The following is a 23574-nucleotide window of genomic DNA, read 5'->3' on the forward strand; positions in this document are numbered from 1 at the left end:
TGAGAAGGAGGAGAAAGGCCAAGAAGGGCTGAGAAGGCGGAGAAGGCTGTGCCCTCACCATTTCCTAGGCCAGAGCTCGACCCCCAAGGCTCCTGAGCGGGCCCTGCCACACAGCTGACACTGCGCATGGCACACGAGGACTGCTGGCAGGCTGAAATTACACACAACACCTAACCAAATGCACGAGGCAAATTACACTTCAACTACACGGCGGTTGTGTGCCTTGCTTTCATTATCTACCTTAATTTACCTCACTAACATTAACCCAGAGTTCAAGTCATCCACAGAGGAAAGGTGGATCTCATGCAGTCAGTGCACAGCAGCTCCGTTTCAGAAGCCACGGCACACAGAACACACAGAATACACTCACCCTGGGCATCTCTGACACTGTTGGTCCTTCTGATAATCTGCCTTTTAAAACAAGGAAGACCAGGCCGGGCGCAGTGGCTCACACTACTTTGGGAGGCCGAGGCAAGTGGATCAACTGAGGTTAGGAGTTCAACACCAGCCTGGCCAACATGGTGAAACCTCGTCTCTACTAAAAATACAAAAACTTAGCCTGGTGGTGGTGGCATGTGCCTGTAATCCCAGCTACTCAGGAGGCTGAGGCAGGACAATCGCTTGAACCCGGGAGGTGGAGGTCGCAGTGAGCCAAGACGTCGCCATTGCACTCCAGCCTGGGCAACAAAAGTGAAACTCCGTCTCAAAAAAAAAAGAAAAAAAAGACAACTGGCCAGGTGCAGTGGCACATGCCTGTAACCCCAGCTACTCAGGAGGCCGAGGTACGAAGATCTAGAACACAGTTCAAATACATCCTGAGTAACACCTCATCTCTTAAAAAAAAAAAAAAGGATGACAGAACAAATCTGAAGAAATTAAGAAAGCTATCTGGCTCCACAGTTCTGCCTAAAAACCCATTCAATCCGAAGTCCACATTCCTAAAAGCTATGAAAAACATTTTTTCTTAACTCATCTGACAGCAAATCTATCATAACCTCATTTGGGATAAAACCTGACATGAACTGATACAGGGCTAATTACAGACTTTAATTATCCCACAGTGAGAGTATTTACTCATTTAATTACAGAAATACTAATGTCTTCAATTACAGAATACTTTCCAGACTCCTCTGGGAGTATCCCATGATATACAGGGTTATATGCTGCAATTATCATTGTGAAACCTGAAAAATTCTGACATTGCAAATACCTGTACTCAAGCCTTCGATTACGGGCCATCGCCATGTTTACATAAGACAGCCTATGTTCTGAGGTTGCTGTCCAGACAAAACTTATTTAAATATGTTTACGTAAATTAAAATCATTCAGTTTTCACACCCTGTTTCAGTTCAAAGAGCCTTCAAAGTACTGCGGAGGCTGCAAGCCACCTGTTAGGTTCACAAGGAGGAAATCGACTGCTCCTAATTGCATTGGGTATTCTTATCTGCCGACTCGCCGAGATGGCAAAGGGACACAAGTTCTTTTGCACAACCTCAGCGGTCGCCCACACTTCCTGGTTCTTCTTCCTGGGTGCTAAGTGACCCACAATTTTCTTTCTTTACGTGAATCTTCTCCGGGCCCCAGTGAGGGTGCATTCTCCATCCCTCCCACCCCATCCATGCCATCATCTGCTTGGCCCCTTCCCGGAGGTCACCCTGTCTGTACTACCCCCAAGGATCCGTCCCCATGCTGCCTCATCTCTCCACCCCAGAGCACAAGTCTGAAGTTCCAGAAACCAAGTCCTGTCCACTACGGATTTCTTAAAGAATGAAAATTACCACCTAGTATTTCCATAATAAATGAGTTGATCTGGGGGAAATCTGTCTTCTAACAAATGTGAAAGAATATCACACTTCAGCCTCCACCTCTGAAAGAAGAGCTTAGAGCTTTCTTACCAAATCATACCCAAGATCTGTTTGGTCTTGACCACAATGGAGACAAAGTGTGTGATAATGCTACAGTCAAAATGTCTCTGCAAGCCTTCCGTGATAATCAGAATTTGGGGATAGTTTCCTCTCTGGTCACAGGGCGGCCACCTGGACAGGCTAACCCTCCAGCCCTGAGAGGTACCACGGAGCGAGTGAGGGCTTCTGCGTCGCTTCACTCCCTCTCCCTGTGCCAACACAGCAGAATAGACTTACGTTTCAGCACCGAAGTCAACTGTGTTTAGCCAATAAACTTCACAGCCAGTGAAATGGGACACACCCCCAGGCACCACACAAAAAAGTAAAGAAGATCCACAAGAAAGAATGGGACCCACTGACACTGGTGATGGATTCCGTGTGACGGACGGAGAGGACATTCAGGAAGCTAGAAATGGCATGCAGAAACGAAACTGACTAGAGACTGGCTCAAGAGTGCTTAAGCTGAGCGACCTGTTCACTTTGCAAGTTCAATGTAGGTCACAACTACTAGCTCTGCTTCCCATACTACACATGCAATCACACAAGCAGATGTTCACCGGGGAGAGGAACACTGAGGTGCTAAGAAGGGGTCACGAGATCACGAGACACAGCCCCGTCTACCCTCAGCAACCCAACCCCAGGCTACGACCGCAACTACCTGCCACGCGTGTGCAACCACCAACTCTGAGGTTCCCTGGACTCTAGAAGAACCAGCCCTGACCTCCAAAGTCCAGCCCTGTCCCCGCCTGCCCAATAACCCTAGATGTCAGGCAAAAGGCCAAGGCTTAAGCCCATCTCCTGCACCGCTCACCTCCTGACTCCAGCTGTCGGCCTTCTAGGCACCTCCGCTACGGCCCCCATCCAAGCTCCCTGCCTGCCACCATCCTCACTGCAACATCTTCCCCCACCCACCCTGAGGGGGGGGTCCCCGAGCCCCCCGAGCCCCCCGAGCCCCCCCGAGCCCCAGGCCTTGTTCCAACTTGACCCTACTCCTAGGACAAGAAGTGCCCGACCCGAACCCAGCCTCGCCCTCCGCAATCGCCGCCAGCAGGCACTGACCCACGCCCCACTGCGACCCTCGCCTGGATCTGACCCGCGCCCCCAGGGAAAGACCCTCCCCTGGCCGACCCTGACCCACGACCCCCGCTGGGACCCTCCCCAGCCCCGACCCACGCCCTTCCACTCCGGGCTGACGCTGCCCGCAGCGTTCGGGAGACCACACTCGGCGGCCGCACGCGCGCTGCCGACCCGGGGCCTCACCTTCGGCCAGAACCCGCCGCACCCGCAGCCGCAGCTCGCCCAGTTCCACCGTCTGCCCCACGAAGTCACTGTGGTCGCGGCCGGAAGCGCCGCCCAGGGAGCCTGGGCCCGCCAAGAAGTCGAGCGCCGACTGCAGAAGCGACATGGCGGTGGCAGCGCCGCACCCCGCGGCAGCCGGAGTGCTCGGGCTCGGGCTCCCGCTGCCTCGTTCTCCGAGTCCGCTCAGCAACCGCCGGCCCCGAGCGGCACCATCTTCCGCCCCGACGCCGTGACGTAGGCGCGCGTGAGGGCGCGTCGCGACAGGAGGCGCCGCGGCCCAGCCGCAGCCCCCTCCCGGCCCCACTTCCTGGCTGCGCGCGCAGACGCAGAGTCTGGTGCAGACAGCGCGTGCGCGGCGTCGCCGGCCTCGTGACGAACTTCCTGCCGTCAAGCGCCCGGCTGGCCTGACCCAAGCGGAGGCGCGCGGAGCAGTTGCCGTGGCGATTCCCGCCCAGGTAGTTCGGCGCCGCATCCCTGCTCCCGGTACCGTTCCCCACGTGGTCTGTTTTGCGGGAGGCTCCTCTCAGCTGTCTCCGGTTTAAGCGCTTCACCGTCCTCCGCTTGCTGTTAGCAATGGGAGAAAAATGGGTTCGCGCCTCCTTCTCGGTTGGCTAAGGAGCACGGAGTGAGCGTCCGTTAAGCCTTCAGTAAATACTTAGTTTTTGTCTTCTGGAGGCCGGCGTTTCCTGTGACGCGTAGCGAGTAAGGTTGGCAGCCCCGTCCCGGCAGCCGGGCGGCAGTTTGCAGGTGAAAGGCTGCTGCACTCCCCTGCCTTCCGAGCAGAGAGGGCCGGAGTCTGGGCTGGGGCAGCGAGCGGTCATGGGAGCCGGGGGCCAGGAAACCTTCGTTCTGGGCGACCGCACCCTGCAGAGGCTGCCCTGTCACCCTCAAGGTTCGTGCGCACCCTCACCTTTTCCAAGACAAAAAGCAGGTCCTCTTGAACCACTTGGAAGTGTTCATAGGGCCCAACGTGAAAAGGTGACTTTCCTTATAGGATAATAAGGGAATGGCTCACAGAAAATGCATTTTTAGTTTTTGACCAACGCAGTATTTGGGGGTGGGAGGTGGATAGCAGGACGTGAATTAGTTGCTATCGTTTAAAGACCGGGCGCGGTGGCTCACGCCTGTCATCTCAGCTACTGGGAGGCTGAGGCAGGAGAAGCGCTTGAACCCAGGAGGTGGAGGTTGCAGCCATTGAGCCAAGATTGAGATCACATCACTGCACTGCAGCCTGGGCAACAGAGTGAGACTCCGCCTCAAAAAAAAAAAAAAATTGAAAGGCCTAAACTTTAAAAACCTAGTTTTTCAGCTTCTGTAGAAAAATCAAACCTATCAATATTGGACCCCAAATCACGTGTGTTACCAGTTACCTAGAGCAGTCGCTTCAGGTAAGACGCAGTCATTTGCCTGACCGGCTTGGCTCATGTATGTTACCTCCCTGGTTCCTATAGTCATTTGAGGTTGCAACCCTTTGCTAGAGTATTTGTTCTCAAACTCAAAAATGGATTCTAAAGCTCAAATCAGCATCTTACCTGTCCCAGAAGCTGACATCTGTTATCGTTATCATTAAAAGATCATAGGCTCAGCTCATTGGAACACTTACCTATTTTATGGAATGAAGTGTTGCATGAAGCCAAATGAGATCTCTAAAAAATAAAAATGACAATAGCAGTAGCTTACTTTATGCAGTGAGTTATTGCTTACGACATTCTTTTCTGTAATGATTCATTGTAATGATCCTAAAACATCTTTGTGAAGAAAGCACAGTATAATTAACTCCCTTTATTTTGGGATGAGAAAATATGCTTAAAATGCCATTATTTGGCCAGGATCAATAAGCAATACAGCTAAAATGCAACACAAGTCATGGCTTTTCCAGCCACTGCATTTGTCTGCTAGACTGTGGAATAGAAGGATTGAGAGCTCAGGAAGGAGTCCCTGCTGAAGACAGATATTTGGGCATCTTCAGCATATAGGCGGCAGTTGGCTCAAGGTGCTGAAGAGAAGGCCAACAGAGATGGCATATTAGACATAAAGAGGTTAGAACCTTCAGAGAATTGGACAGCATATGGAGAAAGAGCAGCCAGTGAAGGAGGAAGAAAACCAAGAGCCAAGGAGCGAGGATGTTTGGGTCAGAGAATGTGGTTCAAAGTGTTGAATGCCGCTGAAGAAGTCAAGTAGGAAAAGAAGTGGAAGATGCGTGTTTTCACCAAGAATGCCTTCACTGGAGTAATGAGGTGGAAGCTACGTATTACCACAGTGGAGGAATGAAGAGATGATGAGGTAGAGATGGCAAGTAGAGATGACTCAAGAAGTTTGGCTGTGGAGAAGAGAATATGGGAGCTAGAAGGATGATGTAGTGTTGAGATGGTTTAAGATGAGAGATTCTTACGCTGGGCGCGGTGGCTCACGCCTATAATCCCAGCACTTTGGGAGGCCGAGGCGGGTGGATCATGAGGTCAAGAGATCGAGACCATCCTGGTCAACATGGTGAAACCTCGTCTCTACTAAAAATACAAAAAAAAAAAAAAAAAAAATTAGCTGGGCATGGTGGCGCGTGCCTGTAATCCCAGCTACTCAGGAGGCTGAGGCAGGAGAATTGCCTGAACCCAGGAGGCGGACGTTGCAGTGAGCCGAGATCGTGCCATTGCACTCCGGCCTGGGTAACAAAAGCGAAACTCCGTCTCAAAAAAAAAAAAAGATGAGAGATTCTTGAGCAGCCTAAAGCTAATGGAAAGGAGAGAAGGTTTGCTGGTGCAGAAAAAAGAGGAATAATGAGACAATTCTATCTTAATGAGATGTCCTCTATTTTTTATAACATACTTAGGGAATGACACCCAAAGTATAGGTAGAGGTATTTGCTTTGGACACAGGAAAAACACGTAGGAGAGGAAAAAACATGGGTTGTAGTTGCAGGTAACTTTATGTATTTATTGGAATGAAGGTGAAGAAATTATCTAATGGCTTCTGTTTTCATTCTGAATGAGGAAAGAAAAACATCAACTGAAAGTGAGAGGGGAGGTAGGAAACCCAAGAATTAAGCAGTGTCGAAAAGATCTAAAATAGCTATTACAGAAAACCTAGTAAACAATTCACTAGAAAGCGTGATAGAGTTTACGCACTCATTTGGAGGCCGTGAACTTACACTGGCATGACCTAGGATCGAGTGATGATTTCTAAACCGTGTAATTACTTTGGAAACCAGAGTCAGACTACTTATGAATATGTATGGAGCACCTTTTTTTTTCTTTTCTTTCTTTTTCTTTTTTTTTTTTTTTGAGACTGAGTCTCACTCTGTCGCCAGGATGGAGTGCAGTGGCGTCATCTTGGCTCAGTGCAATCACTACCTCCTGGGTTCAAGCGATTCTCCTGCCTCAGCCTCCCAAGTAGCTCGGACTACAGGCACATGCCACCATGTCTGGCTAATTTTTTGTATTTTTAATAGAGATGGGATTTCACTGTGTTAGCCAGGATGGTGTTGATCTCCTGACCTCGTGACTCGCCCACTTGACCTCCCAAAGTGCTGGGATTACAGGCGTGAGTGACTGCGCCTGGCCAAGGAGCACCTTTATTTATTGACGTTGAAGTAGATGCTACAGTAATACTATCTTAACCCGAATATCTGTCTTCGTATCTCATCTGAATTCTCAGATGCTCGTACTTAGATACTATCTCGCCACATACATAAACATGTATGTATCCAAAACCGAATTTATAGTCTTAATCCCCATACCTGATCTTCTAAATTTTATAGCAAATAATATTATAAGAAATTAAGAGGATCATTTTATAATGATGAAGGGGTGAATTCATCAAAAGGACATGATAATCCTAAACATTTATGCACCTAACAACAAAGCTCTAAAATACATGAAGCGTAAACTGATAGCTGCAGGGAGGGAGGAAAATCACAATTGTAGTCGGAGAATATTCTTTCTCGATAAATGACAGGATGAATACCCAGAAAATCACTGAGGATGTAGTAGACGTGAACATAACTGTCAACCGACTCGACATGATGGACGTTTATGGGCATTCCTCACAATAACAGCCTAGAATACACAATTTTTCAAGTACATTAAAACATTTGCTAAGCCTGATCATATTCCAGTCTACTAAACCGGTATGTTATCTGACCAGAATGATATTTAATATTAAAGTAGAAATCATTAACAGATTGGAAAATCCTTTGAATATTTGGAAACTGAATAACTCACTTTTAAATAACTCATGGGTCGACAAAGAAAAGGGAAATTAGAAAGTATTTTGAACAGAATGAAAATGAAAATGCAGCATTTAAAAATGCTGGGATGCAGCTAAAACAGTATTAAAAGGTAGGTCTCAAATCAGTGACCTCAGCAGTCACCTTAGGAAACTGGAAAACTCGGCCAGGCATGGTGGCTCATTTTGGTAGGCCAAGGCAAGCAGATCACTTGAGGTCAGAGGTTTAAGACCAGCCTAGCCAACATGGTGAAACCCCATTTCTACTAAAAATACAAAAATTAGCTGAATGTGGCAGTGCACGCTTGCAGGTCCAGCTACTTGGGAGCCTGAGGCAAGAGAATCACTTGAACCCAGGAGGCGGAGATTGCAGTGAGCTGAGATCATGCCACTGCACTCCAACCTGGGCCACAGAGCAAGACTGTCTAAAAAACAAAAACAAAAACCTAGAAAAGTAAGAGCAAACGAAACCCAAAGTGAGTATAAGAAGGCAGATAATAAGTATCAGAGTGGAATCAAAAAGTAGGAAACAAAAGCAATGGAGAAAGTCAGTGAAACTGAAAGCTGATTCTTTAAGGTTAATAGAACTGAAAAATCTCTGGTCAGACTGAACAAGAAAAAGACAAGACCCCAATTACCAGTGTCAGGAATGCGAGATGACATCACTACTGAAAGGATAATCAGAGACTGTTATGAACTACTTAAGCTCATTTAAGACGAAATAGATAGTGTGTATGAAAGGAGAGAAGGCTAGCACTCCCCTTGGCAAGGATGAAAGAGGCCCTCACACGCATACAGTTAAGGCATTGCAACACACTTGTGGCATCTAACCATCTTTTTTTTTTTTGAGGGGGTGGATACCCCATTCTCCATGATATGGTTATTACACATTGCATACTTGTATCGAAACGTGTACCCCATAAATAGATATACCTACTATATACCTACAAAAATTAAAATGTTAAATGTTTTTTAAAAAGAAGGAAATAAATAACCTAAATAGCTCTACGTCTATTAAAGCATTGAATTTATAGTTGACAAATCTTCCTTTAAAGAAGACTCCAGACTTGGCTGGGTGAGGTGGCTCACACCTGTAATCCCAGCACTTTAGGAGGCCAAGGCAGGCGGATCACCTGAGGTCAGGAGTTTGAGACCAGCCTGGCCAACATGGTGAAACCTAATCCCTACTAAAAATACAAAAATTAATGGTGGCACGTGCTTGTAATCCTAGCTACTTGGGAAGCTGAGGCAAGAGAATCACTTGAACCCAGGAGGTAGAGATTGCAGTGAGCTGAGATCACGCCATTGCACTCCAGCCTGGAACAAGAGTGAAACTCCATCTTAAAAAAAAAAAAAAAAAAAAAAAAAAACGTGACTCCAGACTTAGATAGCTTCGCTGAGAATTCTACCAAACATTTAAGGAATAAATAGTACCAGTTCTATACAAACTCACAGAAAACCGAAGGAAGGAATTATTTCCCAATTCTTCTTTCCTAACAGCATTATTCTGATACCAGAACTCCACAGAGACTCCTAGAAAACTACAGGATAATATCTCTCGTGAACATAGGTATGAAAGTTCATTTAAAACATTGCTTAGCAAACTGAATCCAATGCTATATACAGAAAGGATAATATACCACAACCAACTGGGATATCCCAAGAATGCAAAGTTGGCTTAGGATTTGAAAGTTGATCGATGTAATTCACACTCTTAAGAGTGAAATAGGCCGGGGACGGTGGCTCCGGCCTGTAATCTCAGCACTTTGGGAAGCCAAGACAGATCCCGAGGCCAGTAGTTCAAGACCAGCCTGGCCAATATGGTGAAACCCTGTCTCTACTAAAACTGCAGAAATGAGCCAGGCGTGGCGGCAGGCACCTGTAGTCCCAGCTACTCGGGAGGCTGAGGCAGGAGAATCGCTTGAACCCGGGTAGCCAGGATCGCTCCACTGCATTCTAGCCTGGGTGACAGAGTGAGACTCCATTTAAAAAAAAGAAAAAAAGAAAAAAAAAAAGGATCATCTCAGTAGATCCAGAGAAGCGTTTGACAGAATCCAACATCCATCACTGATTTAAAAAAACAACAACTCAACAAACTAAAAGTAAAATGAAACTTCTTCAACATAGTAAGGGCATCTGTGAAAAGCCTGTGGCTAGCATCATAATAAAAGACTGAATATTTTCCTAAGACCAGGAACAAGCCAAGGCTGCCTGTGTGATCTCACAGCTATTCAGCATTGTAGCAGGAGTTGCAGCCAACGTGATCAGGCGGGATGAAGACTGCCGGCGCCGGGTGCGGTGGGTCACGCCTGTCGTCCCAGCACTTAGGGAGGCTGAGGCGGGCGGACAGCCTGATGTCAGGAATTTGAGACCAGCCTGGCCCGCCTGATGGAACGCCGTCTCTACCAAAAATACAAAAATTAGCCGGGCATGGTGACACACACCTGTAATCTCAGCTACTCGGGAGGCTAAGGCAGGAGAAGCACTTGAACCTGGGAGGTGGAGGTTGCAGTGAGCTGAGATCACACCACTGCACTCCAGCCTGGGGGATAAGTGAGACTTGGTAGCAGGATACAAGATAAATATGCAAAAATCAGTTCATTTCTATATACCAGCAATAAATATTGGAGGTTGAAATTAGAAACATTTACAATAGCATCAAAAAGTCTGAAATACTTGAGTTAAATGTGAAAAAAGATGTGCAAAATTTACATGCTGAAAACTACGAAACTTTGCTGAAGAAAATTCAGACTGATAGTAAATGGAGAGACATGCCATATTCATAAACGAGGAGATTCAGCAGTGCGGGTCTCAGACTGATCTGCAGATTCAGTGTAATCCAGTCAAATTCCCAGCAGACCGTAAGAATTTCACACATAGTTTCTAAAATGTATTTGGCTCTGCAAAGGAGCTAGAATAGCCAAGACAAGTTGGAACCAGGAGAAGACAAAACCGTGTGACATGCACTACCCAACTGAAACACTGAAAGCCACGGTAACCAGCCACTGTGGTGGTGGGTGTAGGTGCAGCAACTTGGCATGTTGAGGCGGGAGGATCTCTTGAGCCTTGGAGTTTGAGTGTAGCCTCGGCCACAGTGTGGAGTTGATGTGAAGATAGCTGAGTAGGTAAATAGAAGAGCACAGAAATTGGTTCACAGGTATCTGTGGTGAATTGATTTTTTATAAATGTGCAAAAGTAGTTCATTGGAGAAAGGATAATTGTTTCAACAAATAATACTGGAAAAATTAGATATTTGGGTTTTTTTGTTTTTGTGTTTTTCAAGCAGTTCTCCTGCCTCAGCCTCCTGAGTAGCTGGGATTACAGGCATGTGCCACCACATGCAGCTAATTTTGTATTTTTAGTAGAGATGGGGTTTTTCCATGTTGCTCTGGCTGGTCTTGAACTCCCGACCTCAGGTGATCCACCCGCCTTGGACTCCCAAAGTGCTGAAGTTACAGACGTGAGCCACTGCGCCTGGCCCAGACATTCATATGTTTAAAAAAAAAGGAACCTTGGGTCAGGTGCTGGGACTCATGCCTGTAATCCCAGCACTTTGGGAAGCCAAGGCGGGCTGATCACTTGAGGTCGGGAGTTTGAGACCAGCCTGACCAACATGGTGAAACCCCGTCTCTACTAAAAATGCAATAATTAGTTGGGCATGGGGGCAGGCACTTGTAGTCCCAGCTACTCGGGAGGCTGAGACGAGAATCGCTTGAACCCGGGAGGTGGAGGTTGCTGTGAGCCGAGATCACGCCACTGCACTCCAGCGAAACTCCATCTCAAAAAAAATAAAAAGAGCAGTGGTTGCTAGGTGTTCAGGGAGAAAGAGGGAGGGTGGAGCACTGCAGATTTTTAGGGTGTTAAAACTATTCTGTGTCATACTGTGTTTTGATGAAAACAGGTCATTTTACATTTGTCAAAACCCATAGAATGTACAGCAGGAAGTGAACCCTAATGTAAACCGTGGACTTAGTTGTAATGTATGAATATTTGCTTGTCAATTGTGACAGATGTGCCATACTAATGTAAGACTAATGATAGGGGAAAGGGGAAGGGGGGATGTGAAGCTGTGCAAAAGAACTCTGTAGTTTCTGCTCAGTTTTTGGTTTGTTTTGTTTTTTTGAGACGGAGTCTCACTCTGTCACTCAGGCTGGAGTGCAGTGGCGCCATCTCAGCTCATGGCAGCCTCTACCTCCCTCGTTCAAGCAATTCTCCTGCCTCAGCCTCCCGAGTGGCTGGGATTACAGACGTGCACCACCATGCCCAGCTAATTTTTGTATTTTTAGTAGAGATGGGGTTTTGTGTTGGCCAGGCTGGTCTTGAACTTCTGATCTCAAGTGATCTACCCACCTCAGCCTCCCAAAGTGCTGGGATTACCGGTATGCGCCACCATGCCTGGCCTCTGCTCAGTTTTTCTATAAACCTAAAGCTGCTTAAAGAAAAAGTCAGTTTTGGCCAGGCGTGGTGGCTCATGCCTGTAATCCCAGCTACTTGGGAGGCCAGGGCAGAAGAATTGCTTGAGCCCAGCCTGGGCCACATAGACCGCCATCTCTTTATTAAAAAAAAAAAAAGAGTATTTTGTCAAACCCAATGTCATGAAGATTTTCTCCAACATCATCTTCTAAGAGTTTCATAGTTTTTGCTCTTAATGACATTTAAATCATTGATCCATTTTGAGTTAATTTTTCTTTTTTTTTTTGGAGACCAAGTCTCACTCTGTTGCCCAGGCTGGAGTGCAATGGCACGATCTCAGCTCACTGCAACTTCTGTCTCTTGGGTTTAAGTGATTCTTATGCCTCAGCCTCCTTAGTAGCTGGAACTACAGGTTCATGCCACCACGCCCGGCTAATTTTTTGTATTTTAGTACATAGAGACAGAGTTTCACCATGGCCAGAATGTTCTCGATCTCCTGACCTCATGATCCGCCCGCCTCAGCCTCTCAAAGTGCTGGAATTGCAGACGTGAACTACCGCGCCAGCCTTGAGTTGATTTTTGTGTGTGTGTTAGGTTGAGTCCAGATGTGTTGCTTTGCATGTGGATAGTCACTTGTCCCAACACCGTCTGTGGGAAAGGCTTTTCCCATCGCGTGGTCTTGGCACCCTCGTCAGAATCAGTGAACCACGAATGTAGGGCTTGGTTCCGAGCTCTCCTGCTTGCGTCTTGATGCTGTCTTCATTCTTGTAGCTTTGTCCCAAGTTTTGAAATCAGGAAGTGTGAGTGCTCTCAATTTTGTTCTTTTTCAGGATTACTTTGGCTATTATAGGTTCCTTGAATTTTGGGATCAGCTTATTGACTTCTGCATAGATAAGTTGAAATTTTTATGGAGATCGCATTGAGTCTGTAGATCAATTTGGAAAGTACTTCTGTCTTAAAAGTACTGTCTTCCAATGTGTGAATAAAGGACATCTTTCACTTATTTAGGTTTTCTTCAATCTCTTTCAACAAAGTTTTGTACTTTTGTTAAATTGTTCCTGATCTTTCATACTATTAGAAATGGAATTATTTTTTAGATTTCATTCTCAGATTGTTTATTGCTAATGGGAATAAAACATTGTGGCCAGGAGCAGTAGTCGACACCTGAAATTCCAGCATTTTGGGAGGCCAAGATCCAAGGATTACCTGAGCACAGGAATTCGAGGCTGCAGTGAGCTATGATTGCACCACTGCATTTTAGCCTGGGCCAGAGAGAGACATCATGTCTCAAAAATAATGAGAAATAAGAAACACAGTTTATTTTTGGATATTGATCTCTTTTCTGCCACCTTCTTATATTCATTTACTAGTGTAATAGTTTTCGGGGTGTGTATTCCTTACTGTGTATATAAAATCACATCATTTGCAAAGAGAGTTTTATTTCTTCCTTTCCAATCTGAATGTCTTCTATCTCATTTTCTTGCCTGATTGCCCTGGCTGGAACCTACAACGTTTAGTAGAAGTGATAAGAGCAAACATCACGTGTGTTGTTCCGGGTGGCGGGGGAGGTTTACCGTCAGAACGATGTTAACTGCAGGCTTTTTATACATGTCCCTAAACAATATGTGGAATGTTCTAATCATGAAGAAGTGCTGGATTTTGTCCATTGCTTTTTCTGCATTTATTGGGATGATCGTGTGGTTTTTATATGTTACTCTATTGATTTGGTATATTACAGTAATTGATTTTCAGATTTTAAACTAATCTTGCATTTTTGGCATCAATCCCAGTTAGTCATGGTATATAATCCTTTTTATATGTTCCTGGACTGCATTAGTTAATATTTTGTTGAGGATTTTTCTGTCTATAGTCAATATTTACTGATTTTTTAAAAAAAATAAATTTTAATTGAAAAATTAAACATAGAAAAATGTTCTAGAAAACAATATAATGAATATGTCTTTCCCGTTATTAGTCAGTGCCTAAAGAAATAGATGTTACTTTTTGTCTTATTTTTATCAGAGTAAGTCCCCTGCGTGCTGTCTTTCCTACTGTAATAATTGCAAATAAAAGCTAATACTAAAAGAAAAGGTATGCCGAAGCCAGTGGGTTGGTTGGAAAGGGGAATCACACCTGAAGCGACCTCACAGGGGAGTTTCTCACTTCCTAAGCCCATGCATGGCCTTGCCTGTCGGCTGGCCCTCAGTTGCAGGGCTGTGCTGTGGGGGTTCTTGCTTAGGCAGCAAAAACTCAGGAAATCCCCATCTTTCTGCCTAGGGTTCCAAAATAGAGCTACAGAAATGTAGTCAATTAATGTTTGACCCAAGTGCAAAGGGAATTAATTCGGTGGAGAAAGGAGAGTCTAAAGCATGGCATGAGGACGACTGGACATCTGGATGCGAAAAAAGAAACTCCACTCTACTTTGCACATTATGTAAAAATTAACGTAGATCATGAGTCTAAAAGTAGCACCTAAAACCTAAAAACTTGTAGAAGAAAACAGAAAATCGTTCTGATATTGGGTTAGGCAAAGAGTTGTTAGACACAATAATAAAAGGGTGATCCATGAAAGAATTTGTTTTTGTTTTTGAGACAGATTCTTGCCCTGTCTTCCAGGCTGGTGGCAAGATCTCGGCTCACCGCAACCTCCACCTCTCAGGATGAAGTAATTCTCCAGCCTCAGCCTCCTGAGTAGCTGGGATTACACGCAGCCACTACCACACCTGGCGATTTTTTGTATTTTTAGTAGAGATTGGGTTTTGCCATGTTGGCCAGGCTAGTCTCGAACTTTGACGTCAAGCAATCCACCTGCCTCAGCCTCCCAAAGTGCCAGGATTACAGGCGTGAGCCACCACACCCGGCCCAATTATTTTTTTAAGCTGTGCCAAACTGAGTCGCAGAGGAGATGAGCAAATGCAGGTCTCGTGCTCCTCGGTGAGAATGCAGACGGTGCAGTTGCCTCGGCACATCGTCTGCTGGTTTCTCCTGAAGTTAAATATGTCCTTCCGATACGACCTGGCAAAACCACTCCAAGGCATTTACCCAGAAGTCATGAAAACATGTTTACAAATGCCTGTGTGCAAGTGTTTATGTATAGTGGCTGTATTCATAATTGTGCAAAACGAATCAATACAAGTGTTTCAGCTGGTGAGTAGATGCACAAACTGAGGTACGTCCGTCTGTAGCAACCAAAGAAGGGTGTTACTGACACTTCCAGCAACACGCGTGAGTCTCGAAAGAAGTTACACTCCATGTCTGTAGGGTGCGATTCTCTTTATACAACACCCTAAGAAAGGCAAAATTGGCCAGGCGCACTGGCTCCCACCTGTAATCCCAGCATTTGGGGAGGCCGAGGCAGGTGGATCACCTTAGGTCAGGAGTTCAAGACCAGCCTGGGCAACATGGTGAAACCCCATCTCTACTAAAAATACAAAAATTATCCAGGCGTGGTAGCGGATGCCTGTAATCCCAGCTACGCGGGAGGCTCGGGAGAATCCCCTGTACCTGGGAAGTAGAAGTTGCAGTAAGCCGAGATCAGGCCACTGCACTCCAGCCTGGGTGACAGAGCGGGACTCTCAAATAACCAAGGCAAAATTACAGTAACAGAAAACAGATCACTGGTTGCTGGGGGTCGGGGAAGCTTGAACACGAAGGCGCTGCTTGGGGATAGAGCAGTTCGTATCTGGATTGCAGCTGGCTGTGGTTGCCCTCTAGGTGAGAAGCAACCTGGACACAGCGAAAGCCCCTCCCCGCCTGCTCCCGGCCCCTCCCCGCCTGGGTCACTGCAGTGCTGTCTGCAAGTTAGTGAACGTTGTTCTTATTTCTGGTTTTGATTTCTTACTGTGTTAATTAAGAATGTAGATGGTTTTGTGTGTTCATTGCTTACATAAATGGTATAATAGTGTTTTTGCAACTTGGTTTTTTTGATCTTAACGTCGTGTCTCATAGTTTTATACTTGTAGATCTGTTTTAACTTTCTGATAGTTTACTTTGTGGTTTAATGATTTGTCCCTTACTAGTCAGAATGTTTCTCAGTTAAAACACCGGCTAGATGTGGTGGCTCTCAATCCCAGCACTTTGGGAGGTTGAGACAGGCAGATTGCTTGATCTTAGGAGTTCAAGACCATTCTGGGCAACACGATGAAACCCCCGTCTCTACGAAAAATACAAAAAATTAGCCAGGTGTGGTGCACACCTGTAGTCCCAGCTACACAGGATGCTGAGGTGGGAGGATCACTTGAGCCTGGGAGGTTGAGGCTGCAGTGAGCCGTGACTGCACCACTGCCTTCCAGCCTAGGCAACGCCATGAGGCCCTGTCTCAAAAAGAAACAAAAGCCACGTGTTGGCCCAGTACAGACCCTGCGCAGTCTCTCACGGCAGTCACGACGAGACCGCCCAGAACGGCCCCTTAGAGGCTGTGCCTGCTGCCGTTAGTCAACCGTTGCTGAACTGTGGCTGAGACACGTGGCGTCCTTTACGTTCCCGCCTCGGCTTCTGTTTTCCCCACGTCTTTGCTGCCCCGTCGTCTCACCCCTCACCGTCCGTTCCTGCCTCGGCTTCTGTTTTCCCCGGGTCCCTGCCCTCCCGTCACGTCACTCCAGTGCTCTGGCTGGCCTCTGGCCTCTCACCGTTTCATTTGCGTCTCCTGCTGGGGAAGTCGAATGCCCTGCGTGTTTGTTCTTCTGGCTGGAAGCTGCAGTGAGCCTCCCTCGTCCATGCTCTGGGGTGGGCTTTCCTTGTTTTTGTGCGTCTTGTCTTGGTGTGAGCAGCACGCAGCGCATCCCTCTTCCCGCGGACCCTTGGCTGGCCGGGCATCTCAGTCCTCTGATGCCCTTGACAGAGTAAGCAGCACCCCGTTCAGAGTAAAACCGGCCCTGCCTTGTCACTTCCCGGGCGCTGAAGGCCTCTCTCTACACCCTTCCCGAGGAGGCCGTCTCCCTGGTATGGTGGAGAGCCTGGCCTGGCCCGTCCCCGGCTGCTCCTCTCCTCCTTCCCGGATGCCACTCCTTCGGACCACCCCTAGATTTCCAGGTAGCACAGAAATTACTTCTGCTTCTAACACTGCTCAGTCGGAGGCACCTCTGAGGACTGCATCTCTAGCCCAGCCTCCTTCCACCCGCTCAGCTCCCCTGCCCTGAGACAGCCCAGCCTCCTTCCACCCGCTCAGCTCCCCTGCCCTGAGACAGCCCAGCCTCCTTCCACCTGCTCAGCTCCCCTGCCCTGAGACAGCCCAGCCTCCTTCCACCCGCTCAGCTCCCCTGCCCTGAGACAGCCCAGCCTCCTTCCATCCCCGCAGCTCCCCTGCCCTGAGACAGCCCAGCCTCCTTCCATCCCCGCAGCTCCCCTGCCCTGAGACAGCCCAGCCTCCTTCCACCTGCTCAGCTCCCCTGCCCTGAGACAGCCCAGCCTCCTTCCACCCCTGCATCTCCCCTGCCCTGAGAGCCTCTGGTGCTTCTGCTGTATCCCAGAAACAAGCGCGAAGCAAGCACCCACTGTCCCTCAGGGGTGTGCTCTGCCCCGCCTTTCTCACCACAGTGCTGTCAGGGCCTGGTGAGCTCCCCCTTCCCCACCCCACACTGCAGCCCCAATACTCTTAGGAGCTGCTTTCCCACATGCTCTGTGTCTCCTGGGGATACCAGACCTCCATCACCCCTCACCTGGGTCATAGCGGCCCCTCTGACTGGCGCCCTTGCCACACTTCTGCCCCCTTCCCTGTTCCAGGGGCGCCTGCCCGCAGGTGGGGCTCAGACAGCATGGACCCCTCTGGCCACATCCTGTGTCTGGGGAACTCATCTCAGTGCCCAGCCTCTACCTCGGGTGCAGGGTGCAATCCACAGTGCCCAGTTGGCACGAGGCTGCCCAGCATGGTGCAGCCACACCTCAGCTCTGTCCCCATGAGGCGCCAGGGTCTCTTCCGTTCCTAGCATCCTCTACCTGGCATCTTGTTCATCTTCCCAACACATCTCTGATATTAAAAATGCCCGGGAGCTCTGTGCTGAACACGGCTGTGGCATGTGCTGGGTGTGTGCCCGCCATCCCGCAGGCGGACTGGAATGCCTGCCCTGGTGCTAACCGGCTGCATGTGAAGGGCCTTGGTTTCCCCAGAGGTCACCGAGGGCCCCACAGGGTCCTCTTCCACGCGTAGGTCGGCCGTGGGTGGGCGATCTCTGTGCCTTTCCTTCTGTCTTCTGTTCCCTGAGGAGAAACTGAAGCCCGGTTCACCCAGATCAGTTTCACCAGTAACAGGGCCTGGCGTGACGTCTGTCGGCCTCTCAGCCTGGAAGCTGGAAATTTGAGGGGCACCTGGGAGAGGACAGAGCAGCGTGGACCCTTCAACTGCGGCCAAGCCGTCCATACCAGCCCTGCCCAGCACCAGGGCTGAGGCTGCATGACCGACCCCAGGAGTGCCCCACAGGCACGCTCAGACCTGCCTTTCCTCCCAGGCTCCTGTGACTGCCGGGCAGCAGCCCCACCATGTCCCAGCCCCGGGCCCCAGAGCAGGTGCTGGACACGCTGGGGGACTGCCCCCCTGGCAGGAGGGATGAGGACGCCAGGGAGGGGATCCAGTGCTCCCAACGCATGCTCAGCTTCAGCGACGCCCTGCTGTCCATCATCGCCACTGTCATGGTCTGTATCAGCCCCTGTGCAGGCCTGCCCCAGCCCGAGCCCTTGAGGCACTGCCCAGCCTGCCTCAGACCTATCCCAGGTCTTGCCAGCATCCTTGGGTCCCCCATCCCCTCAGGCAGCTTAGGGGGTGCCCAGCACAGCCTTCGAGTCCCCAGTCCCACCACACCCAGACCAACAAGTGTCTCACTTCCTTCTGTCTCCTTGTTCCTCAGATCCTGCCTGTGACGCACACGGAGATCTCCCCGGAACAGGTAACGGGGCAGGCTGTGCTCTGTGTTTGTGGCTCTGAGAAGGCACAGGGTCCCCGAGGCCTGACCTGGCACAGGCAGCTGACCCTGCACCCTTCGAAGCTTCCGAGGCTGAGAAGACAGAGGCAGGAGGCGGGGGCCTCCTTGGAGAGGGAGAGGGTCAGCAAGGCCTGCTCAGCCTGTGCCCACCCTGGCGGAGGTCCTGGCCTCCTGGGAGGGCAGGAGGCTGGGCTCCTAAGGCTCTGTGTCAGAGCTCCGCAGACAAAGGCAGTGCCCTGGAGGTGAGCCAGAGGACAAGTTGGAAGAGGAAGGTTCCAGGCCTGCCCCAAGGACAGAAGTTTCTTGTATGGGAGGGCAGCTGCCCCAGCAGGCCCCTTATGTAGGTGTTCTGCGGAAAACAGCAGGAACACGCCCACCCTGGCTGCTCCTACAGGCCTGGAGGGGGAGACAAAGGGTTTACAGGCAGAGTTTCCGCTTACAGCCACCCTGACTGTTTCTGAGCTAAAGAGCAACACTCTCAGAAGGGGAGCGACTGGAAGGCGTCTGACGTGCACGTCTGCCTGGCTCGCTGTCCTCGTGACTGGGTCACGCACCCATGAGGCTCAGCAGTGAAGGTCTAGCCCTTCCTGGGCTGGTGCTGAGGGCGGGGCTCCAGGGCTGACCCGTGAGCTGAGCCTGGGGGACGCTGGCAAGTCTTGGGAGCTGCTTAGAGTTCAGCTTTCTCAGCTGTGAGAAGAGGATGATGAGACTTTTCATAGGGTTTTCATGAGCCGTAGAAACCAGGTGGATCCTGGCCCGGTTTGCAGGGAGACCCTGGGCAGCAGCAGGTGGCAGGCAGCACCCGCCCTGCCCTCCGCAGGGAAAACTGCGTTCCCACCGAGGCCCACAGGGTGGGCTTCGCCAAATGCGGTCATGAGGTGCTGGCCGGGGATGCAACATGCTGACCTCGGCTGCCCCTTTCAGAATGGGGTTGCTGAGACACGGCCTGGGGACCTGAGATGCCCAGGGCAGAGATCGCATGAAAATGAAGGGCGTGGCTGGTTGAAAATAAGAAAACCCTGCAAGCCTAAACCTGCTCCGACTTCTCTGCCGTCGGGGCACCTTTCAGGGACTGTGATGTTTAGTGCCCTGTCTTTCCTCTGTCGTCCTAACCGGGTCACAGGGAGGGTCTGAGCCTCAGTCCTGGAGAGTCAGAAGCTCTTTCAGAGAACACGTGTGTGGAAAGAGGGAGAGGTCTGGCGTGTGTCCCAGGGACCGGCCAGAGCAGCGGACACCTTGTGAGGAGAGGGGGCTCCCGGCCTGTGCTCACTCTGTAAATAAAAGACAGTCATAAGTTTGAAAACCCACGATTGGAAAAGCTAGTTATTGACCCGTAGACCTGCCTGCCAGTAGAGAACCCAGGGAGACAGTAAAGCGGTCAGTTTCCTCGTGGGAGCGTTCCTGGAGAGAGCATGAAAACCCTTCTCAGGGCTGGAGGGGCGAGGGCCGTGGGTGAGTGCAGCGCTGTCCCCAGTGCCTCCTGCTGACCACAGACCCTAGGGGGGCCGTCTGCGAGATCCCTCGCAGTTTCCACGGAGGCCCTTACCCACGGCTGCTTCAGAATTGCCTACCCAGGCAGTGCCGAGTGCGAACCTGCTATGGTGTGAGCCTGTGTGCCCCTCCAGAGTTCACATGCGGACGCCCCGCAGTGACGGCGTTGGGAGGCAGAGCCTTTCGGAGGTGACCTGGTGCTTCTGCCTTTTCCTCCCTTCCCACGCGAGGACACCCAGAGGGCCCCATCCCTGAGGCGGGGTCCTCACAGACACTCAGCTCCTTAAGAGCTGATTGCTCAGCAGGAACAGCCCACAGAAGACTCCAGAATGCTCCTGTGGGTGTGGGCATGGCTCAGTGCCCTGGAGAAGGAGTCGGGGCTGGAGAGGTGGGACCTGAAGGCGCCAGGGGAGACAGGCCACGTGGAGGTGGAGGCTGGACCCTCCCAGGCGCCTCAAGGGGCCCACCTGAGGGCCTCGCCCTGTCCTGGGCGGAGGACAGCCCCCCCACACGGTGCTGTCTCGACTGCCATTCAGGGACACTCGTGTCACTGGGCTCTGACAGCAGTGCTCTTGTACTCCAGCAGTTCGACAGAAGTGTACAGAGGCTTCTGGCAACACGGATCGCCGTCTACCTGATGACCTTTCTCATCGTAACGGTGGCCTGGGCGGCACACACAAGGTGGGGGCCGTGGCCACTCAGGGTTCCTGTGCCCTGCACTGCATCACACACGGGTCCCCAGGGGTGGGGGACAGCAGGACTTACCAGTCCCTGGGGCCTGGGACGGTGTAGATGGTGCCATAGGCAGAGGTGCTCCCTCCAAGGCAAGACTCCTCACAGTCGCTCAGCGCTGCCACCGCCTCTCAGCCACACAGACCTTCCTCCTGCCTGTGAGAGCTGCCTCGAGACCAGGCTGCAGCCGGGCAGGAGAGGGCACATGTGCTGCGCCCCATTAACGCTGTCGGACGGCACACAGCCTCATCCTCGCGGTTCTGTGTCCTGGGATCTCGCCGTACTGCCATCTCCCCGGCAAGGAGGCTATGTCTGCAGGACACATGCTCCAGGGCTGGAGCTTCGCCGTCGAGAGAACAAGGTTCTTTAAGATCCAAGGAGAGGCTGGGCACAGTGGCTCACGCCTGTAATCCCAGCACTTTGGGAGGCTGAGGCGGGCAGATCACCTGAGGTCAGTAGTTTGAGACCAGCCTGGCCAACATGGTGAAATCCCATCTCTACTAAAAATATAAAAATTAGCTGGGCATGGTGGCGAGTGCCTGTAATCCCAGCTACTTGGGAGACTGAGGCAGGAGAATGGCTTGAACCTGGGAAGTGGAGGTTGCAGTGAGCCAGGATTGCACTATTGCACTCCAGCCTGGGCGACAGCGCAAGACTCCAGAAAAAACGATCCAGTGGCCCAGCGCTGTGAGGGCCACTGACCACCTGCCCCAGGCGGAGAGGGACAGGAGGACACCAGGGGTGGAGCTAGGGCTGCAGGGCAGTGGGCACTGGGAAGGCTCCGTACCTGCCTTGGGCTGCACGGTGGTGGCCAGGGAGGCATCAGAGCCTGCCTTGAAAGCACGGCTGAACGTTGTACATGACAGACTTGCTTCCAGCAAGGTGACTTTCTAGTGGTGACAGATGGGCCTCTTCTTACTTATGTGGGGGCTTTCTCTGCAGCCTTGCTCACAGAGCACCCAGGCGGCCCACAGCTGGTGGGAGTTTGGTGGGCCACTGACTGCCAGGCCCCTGATGAGATCAGCGGTGTGGACAGGGCCACACACACACACCCTCCCGCGTGTGCTTGTTCGTCCGAGGCCACATCCGCTGTGGCGTTCAGGGCGGGGCAGGGCCGGGGGCTCTGAGAAGCCTGGGAGGGGGCGTCACAGATCTGCTCCGTGTGTCCGCTGAGGATGTATAGGCCTGTGTGCAGCATCCCAGTGCTTAGCAGGTCACCAGCGCTGCTGTCTCCAGGGAGACGGGGTCCTTTCTTTTCTACTTTTTAGTGAAATGTGCAGGCCGAGTGAGCCCCTGTGTCTGATACCCTGAGGCCACCATTGGGCCCTGACGGGGTTACAGACCCCCAGGCTGGGGGACTTCAGCTCGGTCAAGCCCAGCCCAGGAAGAGCCCCTAACTTCGGAGCGGATGACTGCGGTGCGCCCTTCCTGCTTCAGAAGTGGGGCCGTGCGGGCTGTGCTCCTTGCCCTGGTGACAGACAGTGCTCCGTGTTTGTTCTGCTGTGTTTCTCACCTCGTGGGTGTTACGTGGACTTTTCCACAGGTGTAGCGAATGCAGCCCCTGAAGAGGCAATGGGAAAAGAGGGTTTCCTTTTTTCAAAACGGTTTTGGACACAAGGCCTGAAGGTCGAATTCCTCGTGCAGAGCAGCTCTAGCTCCACAGAACGTGTTTTCAGAGGCCTGTAGCCCGGGCTTCGGTGCCTGGGAACAGGAGACTCACAACCTCCTGAGGACACCCCCCGCCAGGGGGCCCACAGGCCTCTGACCACCAAGCACCTGAAGACCCCTAAATAGCTGCCGTGTCCCTGGCCCCGTGTCTGCACAGTGCAGGGGTACAGGCACAGCCCACCAGCTTCGTGAGGTGGCCTGCTCCCAAAGTCATGCTGAGCAAACCCCAAAGCTACCAGGGTGTGTGGTGGTCTCTGACAGCAACCCTGCTGAGAGCAGCAGGCGGGGAGTCGGGAGGAAGTAGTGGGGAGCGTATGGGTGGGCGGGTGCTTTCCAGGGAACTTCGTTTCCTCCTTCGTGTTTTCCAAACTCTACACGCTAGGTGGGGTTATATGTTGGGTTGGCAGTGACATCTGTTGATGGTGCCTCCCCCGGAGGATGCTGGGAGTGTGTGTGTACACTAGGTGGGGTTATATGTTGGGTTGGCAGTGACATCTGTTGATGGTGCCTCCCCCGGAGGATGCTGGGAGTGTGTGTGTACACTAGGGGTTATATGTTGGGTTGGCAGTGACATCTGTTGATGGTGCCTCCCCCGGAGGATGCTGGGAGTGTGTGTGTACACTAGGTGGGGTTATATGTTGGGGTGGCAGTGACATCTGTTGATGGTGCCTCCCCCGGAGGATGCTGGGAGTGTGTGTGTACACTAGGTGGGGTTATATGTTGGGGTGGCAGTGACATCTGTTGATGGTGCCTCCCCCGGAGGATGCTGGGAGTGTGTGTGTGTACACTAGGTGGGGTTATATGTTGGGTTGGCAGTGACATCTGTTGATGGTGCCTCCCCCGGAGGATGCTGGGAGTGTGTGTGTACACTAGGTGGTGTTATATGTTGGGTTGGCAGTGACATCTGTTGATGGTGCTTCCCCCGGAGGATG

At 50.8% G+C, this 23574-nt stretch overlaps 2 protein-coding genes and 1 pseudogene across 11 annotated transcripts in view; 2 read left to right on the top strand and 1 right to left on the bottom strand.

Moving 5' to 3' along the window:
- Window positions 1–3309, bottom strand: part of GAK (cyclin G associated kinase) — an 86554-nt gene extending 83245 nt beyond the window's left edge. Inside the window, exon 1 of one of the 2 annotated variants that reach the window (XM_012473783.3) lies at window positions 3165–3309. In XM_012473783.3, coding sequence (XP_012329206.2) covers window positions 3165–3309 — 145 coding nt within the window. Of the gene's footprint in view, window positions 1–2141; window positions 2162–3164 lie in introns of those variants that run through there. The other variant, XM_012473784.3, reaches the window with a different exon arrangement.
- Window positions 3310–3577: 268 nt separating this feature from the next.
- TMEM175 (transmembrane protein 175) overlaps window positions 3578–23574 on the top strand; it is a 33153-nt gene continuing 13156 nt past the window's right edge. For 2 of the 9 annotated variants that reach the window (XM_012473773.3, XM_012473778.3), the window contains exon 1: window positions 19896–20923. In XM_012473773.3, the coding sequence (XP_012329196.2) occupies window positions 20592–20923 (332 nt within the window). In that variant the 5' untranslated portion in view covers window positions 19896–20591. Of the gene's footprint in view, window positions 3659–4115; window positions 4592–8791; window positions 8995–12883; window positions 15552–18280; window positions 18465–18676; window positions 18716–19895; window positions 20924–23574 lie in introns of those variants that run through there. The other 7 variants (XM_064365151.1, XM_012473774.2, XM_012473775.2 and 4 more) reach the window with 7 other exon arrangements.
- LOC135272162 (U6atac minor spliceosomal RNA) lies at window positions 8153–8266 on the top strand (annotated as a pseudogene).

This window comes from Aotus nancymaae, unplaced genomic scaffold (genome assembly GCF_030222135.1).
Source record: "Aotus nancymaae isolate 86718 unplaced genomic scaffold, 86718_ANA_hifiasm-v0.15.2.pri h1tg000006l, whole genome shotgun sequence".
In the NCBI taxonomy this organism is placed as follows: Eukaryota; Metazoa; Chordata; class Mammalia; order Primates; family Aotidae; genus Aotus; species Aotus nancymaae.